Source organism: Hemicordylus capensis, chromosome 3 (genome assembly GCF_027244095.1).
Source record: "Hemicordylus capensis ecotype Gifberg chromosome 3, rHemCap1.1.pri, whole genome shotgun sequence".
Classification (NCBI taxonomy): Eukaryota; Metazoa; Chordata; class Lepidosauria; order Squamata; family Cordylidae; genus Hemicordylus; species Hemicordylus capensis.
The window spans coordinates 91,248,366-91,266,282 of NC_069659.1; the positions used below are offsets into that span (position 1 = coordinate 91,248,366).

General features: G+C 43.3%; 3 protein-coding genes across 19 annotated transcripts in view; 2 read left to right on the plus strand and 1 right to left on the minus strand.

Annotated features, from left to right (window-relative positions):
* The window catches only part of HLCS (holocarboxylase synthetase), a 156,457-nt gene extending 155,290 nt beyond the window's left edge, over window positions 1-1,167 (minus strand). For both annotated transcript variants that reach the window (XR_008319210.1, XM_053308220.1), the window contains exon 1: window positions 907-1,167. Coding sequence is in view for 1 of the 2 variants with exons in the window: in XM_053308220.1 (XP_053164195.1) it covers window positions 907-1,167 (261 nt within the window). In the remaining variant the exon portion in view is untranslated. The remainder of the gene's footprint in view (window positions 1-906) is intronic.
* Window positions 1,044-14,192, plus strand: PIGP (phosphatidylinositol glycan anchor biosynthesis class P). 12 transcript variants are annotated; one of them, XM_053308222.1, is made up of 5 exons: window positions 1,044-1,272; window positions 5,537-5,635; window positions 7,414-7,486; window positions 8,143-8,261; window positions 13,047-14,192. In XM_053308222.1, exons 1-5 carry the CDS (start codon window positions 1,221-1,223, stop codon window positions 13,175-13,177), a joined length of 474 nt encoding a protein of 157 aa, XP_053164197.1. In that variant the 5' UTR covers window positions 1,044-1,220; the 3' UTR covers window positions 13,178-14,192. The 12 variants fall into 12 exon arrangements, with proteins under 12 accessions (XP_053164197.1, XP_053164204.1, XP_053164208.1 ...); XM_053308229.1 differs by lacking the exon at window positions 1,044-1,272 and adding an exon at window positions 2,025-2,600 and having other exon boundaries at window positions 5,541-5,635; XM_053308233.1 differs by lacking the exon at window positions 1,044-1,272 and adding an exon at window positions 2,025-2,584 and having other exon boundaries at window positions 5,541-5,635.
* Window positions 14,193-17,273: 3,081 nt separating this feature from the next.
* TTC3 (tetratricopeptide repeat domain 3) overlaps window positions 17,274-17,917 on the plus strand; it is a 139,210-nt gene continuing 138,566 nt past the window's right edge. For 3 of the 5 annotated variants that reach the window (XM_053306856.1, XM_053306859.1, XM_053306860.1), the window contains exon 1: window positions 17,304-17,429. The gene's annotated coding sequence lies outside the window, so the exon portion shown is untranslated. Of the gene's footprint in view, window positions 17,530-17,917 lie in introns of all 5 variants that reach the window. The other 2 variants (XM_053306857.1, XM_053306858.1) reach the window with 2 other exon arrangements.

A 17,917-nucleotide genomic window follows, 5' to 3' on the forward strand; every position in this document is an offset into this window, starting at 1 on the left:
TGCCTGGGTACCATCCTGGCCACAGCAGGCAGGCAGGAAGGTGCCAGGCAGGTGGCGGCGAGTGCATGCCTGCTCTCCTTGCTGCCACCTCTGCCTGCTGCCACTTTGCAGCAGAGGTAGAGGTCCCCCAGGCCCTGCTCACGCACTCTCCCGTACCAATCCCTGCAGCTCAGTGCCCAGCAGCGGCAGTGCGGCTCCTGCTCGGAGGAGGCGTGCCAGAACATGGGAAGAAATTTTGGTACTCTTCTCCCAGCTAGGGTTGCCAACATTTCATTGCCAGAATGAGGGACATAAGTTCCAAAATGAGGGACACAAGTTGCAGGGGGCTGGCTGGTGGATTACAGTGGTAATCAAAAGCCTGAGTATCACTGACATATATGTCATTGAATTATATGCTGTTGAATAATGCCAGCATTATTACTATTTTAGAACATATTCAAGTTATACCTATAGGGACCAATATTTCATCCCTGAAATGAGGGACGCCCTGCATAATGAGGGGCAGTTGGCATTGGCAACCCTATTCCCAGAGGAGGGAGTGCCCAGAGTTCCTCAGAGTCCCCAGGCTGCACACACCTCCTCGAGCAGCAGCCACTTGGGGGACAAGGTCAAGGGCACAAGAGCACGCAGCTGCAGGGCTGGGGAGGAGAGAGTGCACGTGCAGCCTGCACAGGGCCTACCGGCAGTGCTCTTTCTTCAAGCAGCAGAAACGCTGGCGCCAGGCTGCGGCGGGGTCTGGGGAAACCCAGGTCGCCTCGCCCAAAGGATGGGCTTGCGCTGCGCCCAGGATAAGAAGTGCCCACCCTTTTAACACTATGCTCGCTTGTGTGAAAGATAAGCCTCCCCGCGCCCCAAGTTTCGATAGAAGAAAGGCCCCGCCAAGCCTCCGCCCCTTCCACATCACACCTGAGTCTCGTCAGTGCAGAAAACCTTGTCCCCCACCCTGAGACAGATGCTCTCTTCCGAGGGGTGGGGAGCCTCCTGCCTGCGAAGCGGAAGGTGGAGGGGCTGGTGCGGTGCTTGGCGAGGGCACCGGGGGCCGGAGCAGCAGGAGAAGGTGAAAGAACAGCGGGTTCGGTGCAGCCGGCGCACTGTGCGGCGGATGAGCCCAGCAGAATAGGCCCGCCAGCGCGCCCAAAGATACAAGTAGCAGAGCGTGATCAGCATGGCGCACTAGCGACGCCCGGGGTGGGGAAAGGAGGCGACTCCGAGGGCCGCTTATGCCCTCGCCCCCATCCTGTGGCATCAGCAGCTCCGGAGGTGAACGAAAAGGTGTGTGCAATGCAACAATACAGCGGTGGTACCACCACTTCCTGATTGGCTGCCCCGCCCCTTCACTCGCAACTGCTTATTGGCTGACCTAAGGGCAACGCTGATTGGTCAAAGTACTTTTCCCTCCCTCCGTTTATTATGTCATGGTTCTGAACGAAAAGAAACGCAGACATGCAGCGCCACTTGTAGTATCGCTTTGCCCTATGGCTTCAAGTGGAAAGACTGAGCATGCTCCCTTCTTGCCCGTTCTCTAAGCCTTTCACAGAAAACATTCGTCTTTGGGATGCACTATTGTAGCAATAGCAATAGCACTTACATTTATATACCGCTGTATAGCCGAAGCTCTCTAAGCGGTTTACAATGATTTAGCATATTGCCCCCAACATTCTGGGTACTCAGTACCCATTGTAGTCATTCTTTATGTTTCAGAGTAATTTTGTTACATAATTGCACATCCAATCACATGTGATTTTTTTTTGCAGAATCTGGATTGCATCTCTTTGATATTTTAATCAGAAATGAAATTCTGATAGGGGTTTTGGGCAGAAAAAGAAAAGGAGCTTCATTTAACCATACTGAGCATGCTCCAATGCTTTTGAGCATGCTCAGGTGCATAGTGTACCACTCGTTGATGGATATGGATATGTCCTTTCTTCCCCTATCAATTCTACCCATAGAGATAAGAAAAGACCAGAGAAACTTGGCAGATCTTCGTGAGCATTTCCTGTCTAACCTTCAGCAAGTTTTCCACTTGAGCATCGGTGATGAAAAGTAGATTGGGCTTTTCAACATAGAGATGCGTAGGGCTAGAGCGACGCCATAGAGAATCTTGGTTAATGCGCGGACGTAGAAAAGTGTAGACTCATATTCATTGTCCAGCTCTCCGGTTGGACTCGGAATTTTAATTGGAAACTTTGCTTGCATAAAAGCATTTCCCGTAACCACCCGCATGTGCTCCGAAATTTGGGTTGAGTGTGGTCTTGGTGGAGAGGGTACTTTATCCGTTGCTGTATCTGACGTGCTTTGTATGACGATTTCTGTTCCACTAGAAATCCTAAACAGCCGTCTACGGAAGAATTGTAGAAGTGACGGTGGAGTTACTTCCTTTGCAGCGTTGTAAGGCACTGTTGTAGGACTGATGAAGCCTTTCTATTCTTTTTAAAATGTAGTTTCAGGAGAGGCTGATCACAGTAGGGGTGCAGGTGGAAGGTGAAACATTCTTTACTGGAGCTGTTTTTGTGGTTTTGGCTGTTTTGGGGAAATCGACCCTTCCCAACTGCTGTCCCACCAGCGGGGGTGGCGGCATAGGAAAGTAAGTGGTAAAGTAGGTGAGTGACGGGTTTGATTGCAAAACCGGCCTGGCTGTAGGAAAGGGTTACACACACGATTTGCAGTTGCACTGAAAGGGTAACTTTAAAAAAATGTTTATACATTAAAAGCTTCCACACGAAATAATACCTACGTTAAAAACCGCAGACGGGTCGGTTTTTTATTGCTCTTTGGTGTGGGGCGGGAGGCTTTACTACAAACCAAATCGCTGCTATGCTAATAACATCCTAGATTTCTGCATCGCTTCCTGTGTGAGTGGCTGTTTATTTCCGCCCTGGGAAAACCAAGGTAGAAAGTGGCCTCAGTGGGTATCTGGAGATCTCTTCTTTTGGCAATCACCAATCTAGAAATTCTTAAGTCCACTCTTATCCTTTGACGCCTATAGCGCTGAGCGCATGCTTGTAAGTCTACTAATTGTGGTCTTTGCCAGGGAAAGCTTCTGTTGATGCTTCCAGAATCACACGCAGGCGGCTGAAATGGTTCATTTAAGCACGCCAATGCCAGTCATGGTAGTAGGCATAAGCATTCGGAAACGCTTCTTCTTCCACTGTTGCGCTAGTAGTCATACTTCATTTGTCTTTTATCTCTCTCGAGGTGTAACGAAATGTGCTTTAATTTAGAACGTAGCCGTCCTTTGGAGAGACGATGCTGGTTCGGTGAGCTCGTGTGCGAGCAGAACGCGCCGCTTTTAAGCCTTTCTAGTGCTCTTTGTGGCCTGTGTGGATGTTGATAACGCGGGGGGTCGGGGGGCAGAGCCCAAATCGAAGGTATATTTTCGGCAATGTGGGTTTTGCGGTGGTTGCAACACTGACCAACTTAAAGTGAGAACACTGTTAATAATTTGATGCCGGTCAGATTTTGCATAGTTCTTATAACTACTGTAGATCGAAACGCAAGTCCAATTTCTTGTTCTTAGAGGCCTGGAACTTTGGAATTACTCTCTAGCTGTGATTGGGTGGCAGGTGCCCCTTCAGATCACAAAAGGAGCAGCAGAAAATAGCCCCTTAGCCTTCTAACTCGGGTCCTAAGCCCTATTAAAATGTATAAGATGATAGTTTCTTAACACTTAAAAACGGTTTTAAAATGTTTGTATGTAAGTCAGAGGATGAGGATTCTGCATACAGTTGGGATAATTTAGGCTAGGAACGAGTCTGAGATGATAATGTAAAGAGACTTGGTTTTCCTACATCGTGAGGAATGTTTGCCTTCTGTGGGGAAGGTAGGTTTAACTTTAACTGGAAATCCAAACTAGCCTCAGCCCCATTCTAACCTGCAAAATGAACACTGGGCTACACTGCAGATCTGTTGTAAGTATCACTCTTTAAAGCTCTGCTTCCCCTCCCCCTTTATGCAAGGATAATAGACTGTATTGACAATGGAATTTGTCTTGCCAGGACAATTTCTAAGTGTCTGACTTTAAAGCTTATCTTTTTCACATGAAACAAGACCTGACTGAGTTAGAACAGGAACTTCTCTTTTGTTAGTACTTTTTTGCTGGTGGGTGGGAGACACCATACTACTGACCAGTCACAGCTATGGTAAAATCAGATTTTTCATTGTATCTCATTTCTGCCCTGGGAGAGATTTAAAAATGGCTGTTGCAAAAAGAACCTGGAAACTCCTTATGATAATGAAATGCATCACTCAAATGTTTTCTAATCTCTCTTGGGCTTTCCTGAATTAGTGTGGCAATGAGTTACATAGAAACATAGGAAGCTGCCATATACTGAGTCAGACCATTGGTCTATCTAGCTCAGTATTGTCTTCACAGACTAGCAGCGGCTTCTCCAAGGTTGCAGGCAGGAGAGCCCTATCATGGAGAAGCCAGGGAAAGAACTTGGAACCTTCTGCTCTTCCCAGAGCGGCTCCACCCCCTAAGGGGAATATCTTACATTGCTCACACATCAAGTCTCCCATTCATATGCAACCAGGGTGGACCCTGCTTAGCTACGGGGACAAATCATGCTTGCTACCACAAGACCACAGTCCTTTGCTCAGAAGAGACACTCTGAAGGTGCTATGGGAATGGGGAAAAGAGAAATCAAAACTCTTTCAAGTGTTTATGAACAAGATACATCCACAACAGGAATAAGTATATCTGGAAAAGCTTGCATCAGTTAAGCTACAGCCCCCACAGGTCTGAGCTTCAGAGTCTGTGTTTACAGTACCAAGGTCCAGACTTAGAAGGAGCATAAGAAATAATGCTAGAGAGATTCTCATTGCAGATGTGCAGAATACCTTTCACAACTGAATAGTCTCAGCCAGCTGTTAGATGTCTGGGATTAAAGGAAAGGTCTTCTCTATTGGAGTTTGTCTAGTGTAGATTTGAGCTCATGTGTGATTTTAGAAATTTAGGATCCTCCATTAGAAAAGTTAGTCTGTTGGGAGCACCTGATATTCTAGTCATCTCAATATGAGCAATATTTATTCACTGCAGAGCTGGGCCATACTTAGCGCCCCCCAAAAATAAAAGCTGAAAAGGCTCATGAACAACAGAAAATAAACCCTAGATTTATTTTTAACTAAGAAGAGCCGTAAGTTGATGATAAACCTTAGAGTCATTATGATAGCTTATAATTTTCTCCTATCAATCTACCATGCTTAAAAGTGCTAGTTATTTTATTACATCACTGTCTACTCAAAGATTAAAATATTTGCATTTCCTATTAAGATTGTCCTGTATGCAGCTAAGAGTAAACCAACTTTCCATCTGAAGTCTTCTGTGTAACTTGAAATATTGAATAGACAAAATACTGGTCTGGTAAACAGTGTGTTGCCTATTTTGTATCTCTTATATACTTACAAACTTGACTGAGTGGCACTGGCATTTCATCAGCTGGTAAATGGAAAATTAAGGTGAAATCCTAAAATGTCTCTGCTTATTTCATAACAGGCTGTAAAAACTCTAACAATTTTCTGCCCCTCATTTTCTAAGAAAGAGAAGATACCGCCATGGTTGAAAATTCTCCAGCACCTTTGCCTGAAAGAGCTATCTATGGTTTTGTCCTTTACTTGGGCTCCCAGTTTGTCTTTAGTAAGTATGTGTGGTTACTGAGTAGCTCATTAAACCCAGTATTTCAGTTGCAGCTCAACAAACCTCTTGTTCACTGTAGTGGATCACCAGCCTTTGCCTCAGAGCAAATCCACGTGAGAGGAAGAAAAATGCTGAATCATCCCCTCTATGTTTCCATGCAAAGGCTTCTCCCTTTAAACTTTCCTGTACTTCCGGTAGTTTAAAAAATGGCTGCTGCTGCCACCACCCACTTATCGATAGAGCTTAAATCCCACCCCACCCCACCCCCCGGGCTTGGGTGGAAATCCCAGGGAAATTCCTTTGCTACTGGAAAAATATACAAAAACCTTCCACGTGCAAGCTTACACGTGGTGAGAAAACTAACAGCTGCCAAGCTCCTGAGGCATGTGTGTGCACCAGAGTGAGACCCCCTTCCAGCCCCCTTTCTTCTGAGTCAAAAATCCACTCAGAGAGGCTTTTAAAATGCAAAGAACAAAAAGGGCGGGGGGAGAAACCTTATTCAAAATACTACAGACAATTTCTGTCTGAGGCTCTCTCAGCTTTTAGCTACAGGTAAAAAAAAAGCAATACTCAGTGGTTACAAGAAAACTTCATAAAACACCCCAGATGATGTTGGGGCAGCACACTTTAAAAATCATGGTTACCCAGTTGCAAAGAATATGGATGTAGGAAAATACAAAAGCTAGCCTTTAAAGCTTACAGATAGACCATCCTAGAACAGTATCAGGGATTTACAAAGCACACAAAATAAATATGTTTCTAACACAAAATCTGACTAATAAACTGTTCTCTAGGGCAGGGTTTCTTAACCTTGGGCCCCCAGATGTTGTTGGACTACAACTCCCATAATCCCCAGACATGGCTTTTGCAGCTGAGAATGATGGGAGTTGTAGTCTAACAACAGCTGGGGGCCCAAGGTTAAGAAACCCTGCCCTAGGCTGAATTCCCCTTTCCTTGAAAACTCACCCACCATCTGATGAGAATCAAGCTTCCTGCAATCCTGTCTCTCAAGGATCTGTAGAGGTCCTTCCATGAGAGAAATTTCCAGGCTAGCTTTTGATCATGAGGGAGCAAAACTCCATTGCTCCTCATTAAGCCTTTTCTGCCCCTGCTTCTCACAGAGGAACCCTTCTCTTCCTCCTCAAGGCTCTCTAGGTCCCACCCACCAGGTGTGCTGATTGGCTGAACCCTGGAGTTCACCAGCCTGTCAGTCAGGACAGGGTTAACTTCTGGTTTACTCTTTAGTGGGAGCGCTTACTGGTCTTTACATGTGCTCTGGTGACTTTGTGGATTTGTGTTTTCTGTTCAAAGTTACATCATCCCCTACTACTGTATAATATACCACCGGCTGCTTTTCAAGCTGCCAGGAGTTTAGATGAAGTGTGGTGGTAAGGAGGACAACTCCATTACTGCAAACACAAATGCTTAGGGGTCATGACCATTTAGGGCTGCTTGGTTTCAGGCAACAATCCAAGAATGCTTGAGAATAAATCCCCTTGAGCTCAGTGGAACTTACACTAAGTAAACATACCTAGGATCTGGATGCATATGGAACATGTAAGCCTGCAGCAGGGCTCCTCTTTTGAATCTTTTATATATATTGTACAGTATCTTGACTTGAAAGCACTTCAGTAATATATTATATTTTTATTTTTATTTTATTTTGGGAAGCCCTTCAGGCCAAATACAAACCTGACCCTTTTCATATAGGATAAATGTTGCATAATGAAGTTGTATCATATTTGCCATAACTTTTCTTCCTTATTTTGTGTGTGCAGTTCTGTACCTTGTGTGGGCCTATGTGCCTGAATCCTGGCTGTTCTCATTGGGGTTAACGTACTGGCCTCAAAAGTAGGTTTAAATAATTCTCCCATTAATGTTATCAACATGAAATACATTTGTGTAAAGATTCATTCTGCTTTTTCAACATGGCTTCTCAAATAAGGGTTCATCCACTCCAGAGTCTGCTTCCAAAGTAGCCAGTAAGATGCCTCTAGGAAGCCTACAGACAGAGCATAAAGGCAATAGCACCTGACATTGACAGACTACATAATGCAGGTTCCATGTAGCTGATCACTGTTGATAAATGTGTTGAACTCTTTTAAAAAGCCATTTAAGCTAGTGGTCATCACCATATGCTGTAATAGTGAACTATAAAATAGTTCTTCCTTTTGCCCATTCCGAACCTACTGCCTATCAATTTCATTTGGTGATTCTGAGTTCTTGTGTTGTGGCAGAAGAGGGAAAAAAAATCTCTGTTTGCTCTCTCTGTACCATTCATAATGTTATAAATTGCGATCATTTCTCCTAAAGCCCCAAATGCTTTAGCTTTTCCTCACAGGGGGTGTGTTCCAACCCCTGATCATTTTAGTGACTCAGTTCTGTACCTTAGTTACTCTTTTCTATACCCTCTTAAGATGGAACCTTGCATTTTGTATCCCCCACCCCCCGCCCTGGATGTTTTAAGCTGTGTATGATCCTGCTCAAGATATTGTTTTGTTTCACAGGTTCTGGGCTGTTGCTTTGCCTGTATACCTTTTCGTTAGTTTGGTAATAGGCTACATACTACTCTTTGGTATTAACATGATGAGCACTGCCCCCCTGAACTCCACACATACCATTACAGGTAATTTAATTGTATGAGACTTCTCTCCTCTTTGTTCTGTAACTGTCAACTAAATACGGTTTTGAGAGATATAAATGTTCATATCAGTTTAGTTCAACATAAGGAGATAAACATGTAGGGAAAAGTATATTATAAAAGAAGCAGGTTAGAATTATCTTGGGCACGCTTGCAGACAGTGTTGAAATTAATGTAATCCTGCAAGTTACAATTGCTGTTCCAGGTACCTTAAGCTCTCATAGCACAATAATCTAAACCTGTAGCCTGCTCATCTTAAGGAATCTCCTCATGGATCTGATTCACACATGCATATACTTCTGAGTCTATGCAGGGGAAGCTTTGTCAAAGATATGGTTCTAGTAGTTTTGCGTTGGCATCAAATTACTTGTATGCAACATACATTGCTATGTGCATAGATTAGAACAGGCTTTCCACTGTGTAAAATCAAGATCAGAGCTCCTGTATTGCACTATACACTGCGATCCTACTTTTTTATCTCAGAGCTGATCTATACATTGAGGGAAATCACATGGTATAGATTTCCTGGGACTATCTTACTTGAAAATACAAGTTCTTAAATATTTAACACTTATATCCTGCTTTTCCAAAATTGCTCAAGGCAGCTCACACTAACAATGAAAGGGTTTCATACAATAAAATAAACTAATAGGACAACCTGAATGTTAAAACCTAAAGTTACCTAAGTTAGCATCCCCTGCTAACTGGGCTAAGAGGCACATTTTACCGTGGTGATTCTCTTTATTTAGCAGGGGGAGAGTAACTGGCCCTATCCACCCCCAGCACAGTACCTCCAGTGACTGTTACTGGTGTCTGTCTTATGTTTCTTTTAGATTGTGAGCCCTCTGGGGACAGGGATCCATCTTATTTATTTATTATTTCTCTGTGTAAACCGCCCTGAGCCATTTTTGGAAGGGCGGTATAGAAATCGAATTAATAATAATAATAATAAACAACCTAAAAATAACAGTACCAAAGCACATCCTGCTCATTCTCAATCTGACAAAGTCTTTCTGAAACAAATGGTCTTTCCAGAGGTCAGGAGAAGGAGTACTGACAAACCTCTAGCAGAATATAGACCTACAAAGCAGTCGCTGAGAAACCTACTTATGATTGGCAACTTAACTTCCTGAAAGAAGGGGCAGAAGTATATAGGGGAGCAAATGGGTGCAGTGCCCCTCCTCCCTCATTGATTCTGCCCCTCATATGAAATTATTTTAGTCCTCAACTTCCTAATAATTCAATAACTTGAAACCTCAGCTTCTAGAATTACAGCTTAAACATACCACAGTGTTTAAAATTAATTGGTTGCATAAAGGAAATGTGAACACGGATAACATATACAAAAGACAAAAAGTGTGAAGGATCTGTCTCAATTCACAAGTCAGACAAATTACAGTACACATCCAATGCCCAGAACAGACAAAACTTGTAAAAAAAAAAAAAAAAAAAGCTATGACAATAATGCAAGACAGGCAGCAACATAAAACATCTTTGTGACAGTAAGGCAGGAAAAGCAGATATAATGTGGGACCAAACAGGGCTCATTCAAATGAATACATGCGAACACAAACCTTGATGGATGAAGAAGGAGGTGGCATATCTAAGAGTTTGCAATTGGAGAAAGGAAAGCGGAGAGGACACGATTGTGATGCATTGCAGAGTATCTCCCCTTGCAACTCTCAACCAGCCTCTGCAGGTGCTGAGGGTTCTTAATGCATCTGTGGTAGTTTAGGCCTTCAGGGCTCCACGTGGAGAGTGCGCAGTGTAGCAGTTTAGCCTAATCCAGGCCATGAGAATCAGAGAGGTGAGTGAGCTGTCTCTCTGAGGCTCAGAAAGTTTGAAGGATAATATGGTCTAACTTTGTTCCCATTTTCTGGATTTGACTTACAGTGTTTTTGATATGTAACTTACAAGAAGCTGATCAGATTAGATTTTACAATTCTAAGAGTTTGAATTTCTTTTGCTTTATCTTGTTCTAGATACTTTTTCTCTACTGATGTAATTAATTAGAAAAATGGTTTTTCATCATGAAGAATGATTGGTTTTAAGTAGTTTTTATGGTGAAAAAAGAAAGAAAGTTTGAAGGAGCCCTAACTTAGCCCAGACAATGGGAAGCTGGAGCATGGTGTGTGAGGGAATGTCCCCCCCCCCGCCCCAGTTTAAAGCAGGTGAATAATATATAATCTTGCCAAGATAGCGAATATGGTGAGAGTTCTGTGATTATTTTAGTTCGTCCTTTCCTCTTTAAAATTAATTTGGTTGCTTGTTCACCTGTTACACGATTCCTTATCAAAACATTTTGCCAGAAACCTCTTTTATGCTAGCCTCCCTCAACTCTCCTCCTGCTCCTTCAATATTTGTCTTTGATTCCCCAGTGAAAAATGTCTTGCTATACTCCTGGGACCAGGGCTCTGGATGTAGATCTTAAAAGGCATGTGGGAAGATATTTTGAATGCTGCTTTTAAAAAAACAACAACCCATAAACCTCCACATTGAAAACTAACATAGAGACTATATTATGCCGGTTTTGAAACAGTTACACTGGCTGCCAATATGTTTCAGGGCAAAATACAAAGAGCTGCTTACCGTATTTTACGGACTATAAGACGCTACAGACTATAGGACGCACCTTAATTTTAATCCAGTTTTTCAGGGTTTTAACATATTAAACTGTTATCAACTGTACCGAAAAGTCCTGCTACCGGTAGCGCCAGGAAAGGACTCTCAGCCTTGCTTCAGTTTGTTCTCCTTTCTTCTTGCCTCAGATAAGTCCTCTTTCAATTGCTGCTACTCCACTCCTTGTTTTCTCTTCAACCTGCTTCTGACTCTATTAAAAAACAACAACACCTCTTTCGTTTCCCAGCTCTCCGCTCCTCACCAGTATGCACATACCAGATGAGGGAGCTCTGCTTTCTTAATTCTTTTCACTTTCTTCACTCCTGCTAGCTCCAGGAAAGGACTTTCAGCCTTGCTTCAGTTTGTTCTCCTCGCCTCAGATAAGTCCTCTTTCAATTGTTGGTACTCCACTCCTAGTTTTCTCTTCAACCTGCTTCTGACTCTATTTAAAAAAACAAACACCACCCTCTTTCGTTTTCCAGCGCTCAGCTTCTCATCAGTATGCACATACCAGAGGAGGGAGCGGCTACCACTTCGGCTTTCTTAATTCTTTACACTTTTTTCAGCTGAATATGCTTGCAGAAAGTAAAACAGAAAGCTGAAAACAATGGTGTTGCTGGTGGTGATGTAATTGCACGATCGGGGAGTTCACAGGCCTAGCGGCGGAGGGTGAGCTGGAGCGGCAGTCCCCAGGCTGCACAGAGTTAATAGCATCATTTAGCATTGTTTGCTGGGGGATACCCCCCCCCCTCGGGCAGGCTTGCGAGTAAAAGACGCGCCTGAATTTTGGTGGCTATTTTTCGAGTGAAAAAATGCGTCTTATAGTCCGTAAAATACGGTATTACCTTTAAAGCCCTGAACAGCTTAGGACCAGGTTACCTTAGCGAGCGCCTTCTCCTGCATGATCCCCACCACATTATGGTTATCTGAGGAGGTCCATCTCCAGTTACCACCCGTTTGTCTGGTGGCGACTCAGAGGTGGGCCTTCTCTGTAGCTGCTCCTGGGCTGTAGAATGCGCTCCTGGCAGAAATCCGTAATCTGAGCTCATTATTGGCCTTCAGGAGAGCCCTTAAAATTAAGAGCCCTTAAAAGTATATCTGTTTGGCCTGGCCTGCCAGGATTTTTAAACAGTTATAAATGTTCAGCCTGGTTCTCCAGGGTTTTTAACTGTTCAAATGTTTTAACTGTTAATTGGTTTTATTTTGCTTTTAATTGTTAATTGGTTTTAATTGTTTTTATTTTGATGAAAACCGCACTGAGCCATTTTTGGAAGAGTGGTATATAAATTAAATTAATAATAATAATTAATGAAGCTATTCTCACGATCACTGAAAAGCAGGCTAAGGGAACTTAGCCTGCTTTCCAGGGATTGTGGGAAGCACCGGGCTCACAGGCAAGCTCCCAAGGTGACTAGCCTGCCTAAGTACCCCCCCTTTAGCCGAGGTTAAAGGAGCGTTTTTTCGGTTGTGTGTTGCCGTAGCGCACAGCGACACATGAGTAGACCCCCAACTGGAAGGCTGCAAGCAGCCTCCCGGGCTCAGGGGTCTCTTCAGGATGCCCTGCGCACTCACGCGGGGCATCCTGGAACTTCTGGGGGCCACACAGCCCCTAATCCCTGCGGCCCCTGATGGCTCAGTGATGGAGCTGGCAGTCATGTGGGCGGCCGATCCGGCTGCCCAGGGCTGCCTTTTGATCATCTGTGGGGACAGTGGGCTAAACTCGCTCTCCCCGCAGAACCCTCTCAGGCGCTTCACACTGATTGTGTGAAGCGCCTCAATAATTAATAAATATCAGAAAGATGATTATCCTAGCCTAGAAACCCTCTTCTTGATATGGTTGGTTTTGATGGAGAGGGAGATATGCCAGAATATTCTGTCGTGACTTTTCTCACCTGCATTCTAAAGTGGTAGAGTCCCAAAAGGATTGCACCGCTTGATCTTGGAGATCTGCATGACTTGCATGGCAAAACTGTCTATAAATGTCAGCACAGTATAATGGAGCTCAAGATAGAATTTGGCTTGAAGCTTTGGGGGAATTTGAAGTATGTATGTTGACTTATTGGAAGTATATATGTATTTTGCTGTAAAATGAAGTATTGCCTTAAAAGAGTCAAAAGTAAATTCTTTCCCCCCACTTTGCATTTTCTGCAGACCACTATGCAAAGAATCAAAAATGGAAGAAACCCCAAGAAGAGGCCATTCCTGCACTAAGAGATATTCCTATCAGTGAAGTAAATAAAATGTTTTTTCTGACTGGCAGAGAGGTTTGTGGTAGAAATTGATGGGGGGGAAATACCTTATGTGCATGTATGTATGTGGTTTTAAAACACACACCAAAATAAAACCCCACCATTGTATAGAAAATTATGTAAATGCTTGAGTAAAAAGTACTGCCAATGAAGTGCTAAAATACTTGTATATAATCCCATTGCAGTCAAGCAGGTGGCTCTAAAACAGGCCTGCTCAACTTAGGCCCCCCAGCTGTTTTTGAACTACAACTCCCATAATCCCCAGCCACAGTGGCCAATAGCTAGGGATTATGGGAATTGTAGGCCAACATCTGCAGGAGGGCCGAAGTTGAGCAGCCCTGCTCTAAAATGAAGCTGCAATACTTAATGTGTATTTTCCAGGGACTGGGCAACCTCTTCCAGGCCATCTCGTGCCTGCAAGCTATATACTACCTCTCTTTGACCAGTAATGGTTCCCCACCTAACTACACTGCAGATATCCCTTGCACGTGCAGTGCAATTAGGTGTATCCTCTATACCCCAGCAGAAGCTCTGTCTGAGCAGGTTCTCTCTTGCTATATCATATCTGGAGGCTTTAAAATTATTATATTTATTTTAAAAGGATTTAGCTCTGTGCCTCTGTTGGAGCACTGAACCAGGAATCCAAAGTAATCTTGTGTGAATGTTTCATTACTTGAAAATGAGATTTGTGGATGTTGGTAGACCTTAAGGATCAGAAGCCCTGTACTGAATAATAGATTACAATGTTGCTAACAGCTCCAAAAATATTTACCTTTAAACTAGATCCTTTGACTTCTAATCTATTTTATTTATGGATTTTATTGTTTAAAGGGTTGAAAAGACAAACTCAACTCTATTTGTTGCTGAATTAGTTTTCAGAAACTTTCTCTTGCTGTTAACCACTTGTTCCACTATACCTTGGTTTTTATTACATTAACAGTTTCCAAAATGCTTAGTGTTGACTCTATTCCCCATTCCTCTTCTTTGCCAAAATGGATATCCCATTTCGTTTTAAAAAGCTCTGCCTTATTAAAACATCTACAATTTCTGCATTTTAATGTGTCTTTTTTTTAAAGCACAAAGATTAAAACAAAACAGCTTACATTTGAAGAAAAGCCTTTGGTACATTTTAAATGCTGTAGTATATATTGCTATGGTTCAAAGGTGGATTTTATGCTGCTCTATAGCAGATTTGCATTTGACATATTTTGGCTGGCCCACTGAGGAAGTCGCTGAACATTGTCTTTCCTTCAAATCAAGAAAAAAATTGATATAAAAGTTATGGTGTTAAGCTGTTTCTACACTTCTTTCCTAATCCACTTTCTCCAATAGAAAAGGGATGGCACACTCTGGATGTCAGGAGAGCTAACCAGGTATATATTGAAAGAACTAAACTTTTCAGAGCATTGGATTCTCTCTTTGTATCTTTCCATGCTTCCAGTTTAGGCAAAAAAGTCTTCTCCATCCTGGCCAGATGGCTTGAGGGTTGTATTGATCATGCCTATAAGAATTCCAGCAAAAGTGCCCCAGGAGGTGTCACTGCATACTGTACACAGAGCTTTGCCACTTCAGTCGTTTTTGCTTCCCAAGCCCCCTTGATAGAAATCTGTAGGGCAGCTACCTGGTCCTCTGTCTCCACCTTCTCCAGTCATTACAAAATACAGACCCTGGCGTCTTCTGATGCTTCCTTTGGGAGACGTGTTCTTGAACAAATAGTCAAAGTCTAGTTCTTTAGGAGATACATCCCACCACTCTTTCACTGCTGCTTTGTCTTATGGCAGATAACACAAATGCTCATTGCTAAAAGCATACAGTTGACCAGAAGTGCAAATGTTGTGAGGTGATTCTTACAACACATACATATAACGCCAAGCATGGATGTATGCCAAACAATGGATTGGAGTCTTGGTGCAGATCTTCATTTAGCTCCAAGACTCTGGAAGGTGCTCTCTACTGAAATAAAAGCCTCCCCATCTCTGACAACTTTTTAAAAGTCTCTAAGGACACATTTATTCATGCAAGCTTGTTAACTAGACTTGTAGTTTTAAATTGTGTTAAGATTTTGATTTATGTTATAATTTGTTTTATGTTGCTATAAACCACCCAGAGATGGATGTCTGGGGGCAGTATACAAATATAAATAAATAAATTAGACTGGGGAGGGGGCTACGGCAGGGAGAATGGATACTTGGTTTAAATAAAACCTCCTGCAAGAACTCAGTAAGTGGCCTTGTGCAAACCAATTGCATGTTACTCTCCCCACCCCATAATATGAAATAAGAATATTGGCAACATACCTTGGAAGGTTGCTGACATCTATGAGAATAATAGGGAAGGAATCACCGCTGTATGAAGTGCTTTGAAAGCAAAGCACAATATGAATACTAAGAAATGTATCTCAACACATACGGTATTTGGGTAAACGTGACAAAGAAAGAACACTGGAGCTTGTTAAGATTTATTTTTATTTATTTATTTATTCATTCATTCATTCTCTATAGCACCCTTCCAAAATGGCTCAGGGCGGTTTGCATTAAAACAAAACAATTAAAATCAACTAACAATTAAAAGAGATTATAAAACCCCATAAAACAATAACAATTAAAAAACATTCAAACAGTATAAAAAACAGTTTACATAGTTTTTGAATGTTACACAAAGGCTGCAGTCTTATTTCTAGTAGAACTTACTTTGAGTAAATATGCATAGGCTTGTTGGGTTGCAGGACTCATCCAACTATCTACACTTTTGTAACCGATAAGGGTCCATGGTATTTACTTGTGCATTATATCTAATTCCTATAGTTGTGACTATGTGGAGCCAGGTGTACCAACATAATCACAGCATCCCATGCTTGATGACTTTACTTATCAGCTGAAATGCCATTATCACTGGTGAACTGTGTGGGCTTGCAGAGGCATAGCTGCTGGCTCTGTGCACACTGAAATACCAAGTGCTATACATCACGTTTCTAGCCCTTTAGCTGCCATGCCTCTTCTCCCTAATTGTTCACTAAGTAACAGCTGACATGACATTGCTATGCTTTATCAAAGTTGACAGTACTGACTTGTACTGTTGAACTGGCATGATATCAAGGGATGGCTTATAATACCAGCAGAGGGAATTATTTTGATATATCAGTCAGTCATGCCTCATGCTGGACACTTGGTGCCACACTGGCTAATAGGATTGTACCCTTGACTCTAAAATGCATGATATAGTTCAAAGCCAAGTATTTACAGTTGGCGACAATGTGCTTTAGGAATGTTACATATTTAAATATTAGAGTAAAGTGGAATCTGTCAGTATGATGTGATGTACTAATTTATTTCGTGCACTTTTGTGACTCCATGTGGAACCATTTGCACGAACGTAATCACAACATCCCATGCTTGACGACTTTACTTATCAGCCGAACTGCCATCATTGCCGGTTACAGGCTGGTTTGTTCTGCAATCAATCCCGTCGCTCACCTACTTTGCCACTTTCGTATGCCGCCACCCTCGCTGGTGGGACAGCAGTTTGGGAAGGGTCGATTTTGATCGCAAAGACAGCTCCGGTAAAGAATTTATCACCTTCCACCAGCGTCCCTGCTGTGATCAGCCTCTCCTGGGACTACATTTTAAAAAAATACACTAGAAAAACAACCTCCCCAGGCGCTCTCATTCGTGCAACAATGCTTTACAACGCTGCCAAACGCCGCTCCTATATCTCTTCTGTCGGCAGCGGGCGGCTGTTTCGGATTTCCAGTCGGACGGAACTTGTCATACAAAGCGCGTCAGATACAACAACTGAGAAGCTGCGCCCAGCCCGGGGCCCACTCTCAACCCTAATTTTGGAGGACATGCTGGCGCTTACGGGATGTGCTTTTGTCCAAGCAAAGCGTTCAGTTAAAATTATGAGTCCAATCGGACTGCTGTGCAAAGAAAGTCTATCCTTTTCTACCTCTGTGCATTAACCATGATTCTCAATGGTGTCGCTCTAGGCCTATGCATCTCTATGTTGAAAAGCCCGATCTGCTTTCCATCACCGAGGCTAGAGTGGAAAACCTGCTTAAGGTTAGACAGGAAATGCTCACGAAGTGTTTCTGGTCTTTTTTTTTTTATCTCTATGGGCGTTTCGGAAAAACGTGATGTCGGGAAGGGATGAAGAGAGGCCAATCAGATGGCAGATTGGGAGCGGGCGGGTTGGAGATGTGTAGTTGCTGCAGGGCCTGGACAAGGAGTGGGCAGCGCGGAGGAATAGGAAGCAGCTGCGCAAAGACTCGGTGAGAGAAAAACCAGCGGTGAGATTGGTTGGGCCTTGGAGTGGTTTCGTCTCTGGGCTGCGAGGTCTTGTGGGGATCTCTCTTTTCTTCGCCCGCTTTAAAAAAGAAAAGCCAAACAGTGAGTGAAAGGCCGTTACTCATCTCTTCTGTGACAAAGGCTGTAACGTGGCTCCACTGTGGCTGGAGATGATGGGAGTTGTAGATTAAAATCAGCTGGAGGGCTGAAGTTGCGCGGCCCTGCCATAGGATCTTCGTCAAGAGGCGCTGCCTCTATTATTTCTTCTAATTTAATTTACGATCTTAAACAGACTAAATCAGAGCAAGCGCCCTGCATTGATAGGGCTGCTCGCATGGCCGTGCGTGTGGTGGTCAGGCAGCTTAAGCGGCGTAGGAAACGCCTCCTTTGTTTAAGAGTGGGCCTTCCCTTCGAAAAGTACAACGCAGAACGTTTTGCAATAAGGAAGGGAGGAGCCTTTGCAGATGGGATGCCTCCGCTCAGCCGGGCG

Bases quoted from the DNA above. Each gene is read 5' to 3' on its own strand.
- PIGP (XM_053308222.1), top strand. From the start codon at position 1,221: ATGCCCTCGCCCCCATCCTGTGGCATCAGCAGCTCCGGAGGTGAACGA. The intron at 5,636-7,413 runs GTAAGTATGTGT...TTGTGTGTGCAG, and splicing joins GGGCTCCCAGTTTGTCTTTA to TTCTGTACCTTGTGTGGGCC. The intron at 8,262-13,046 runs GTAATTTAATTG...CATTTTCTGCAG, and splicing joins CTCCACACATACCATTACAG to ACCACTATGCAAAGAATCAA.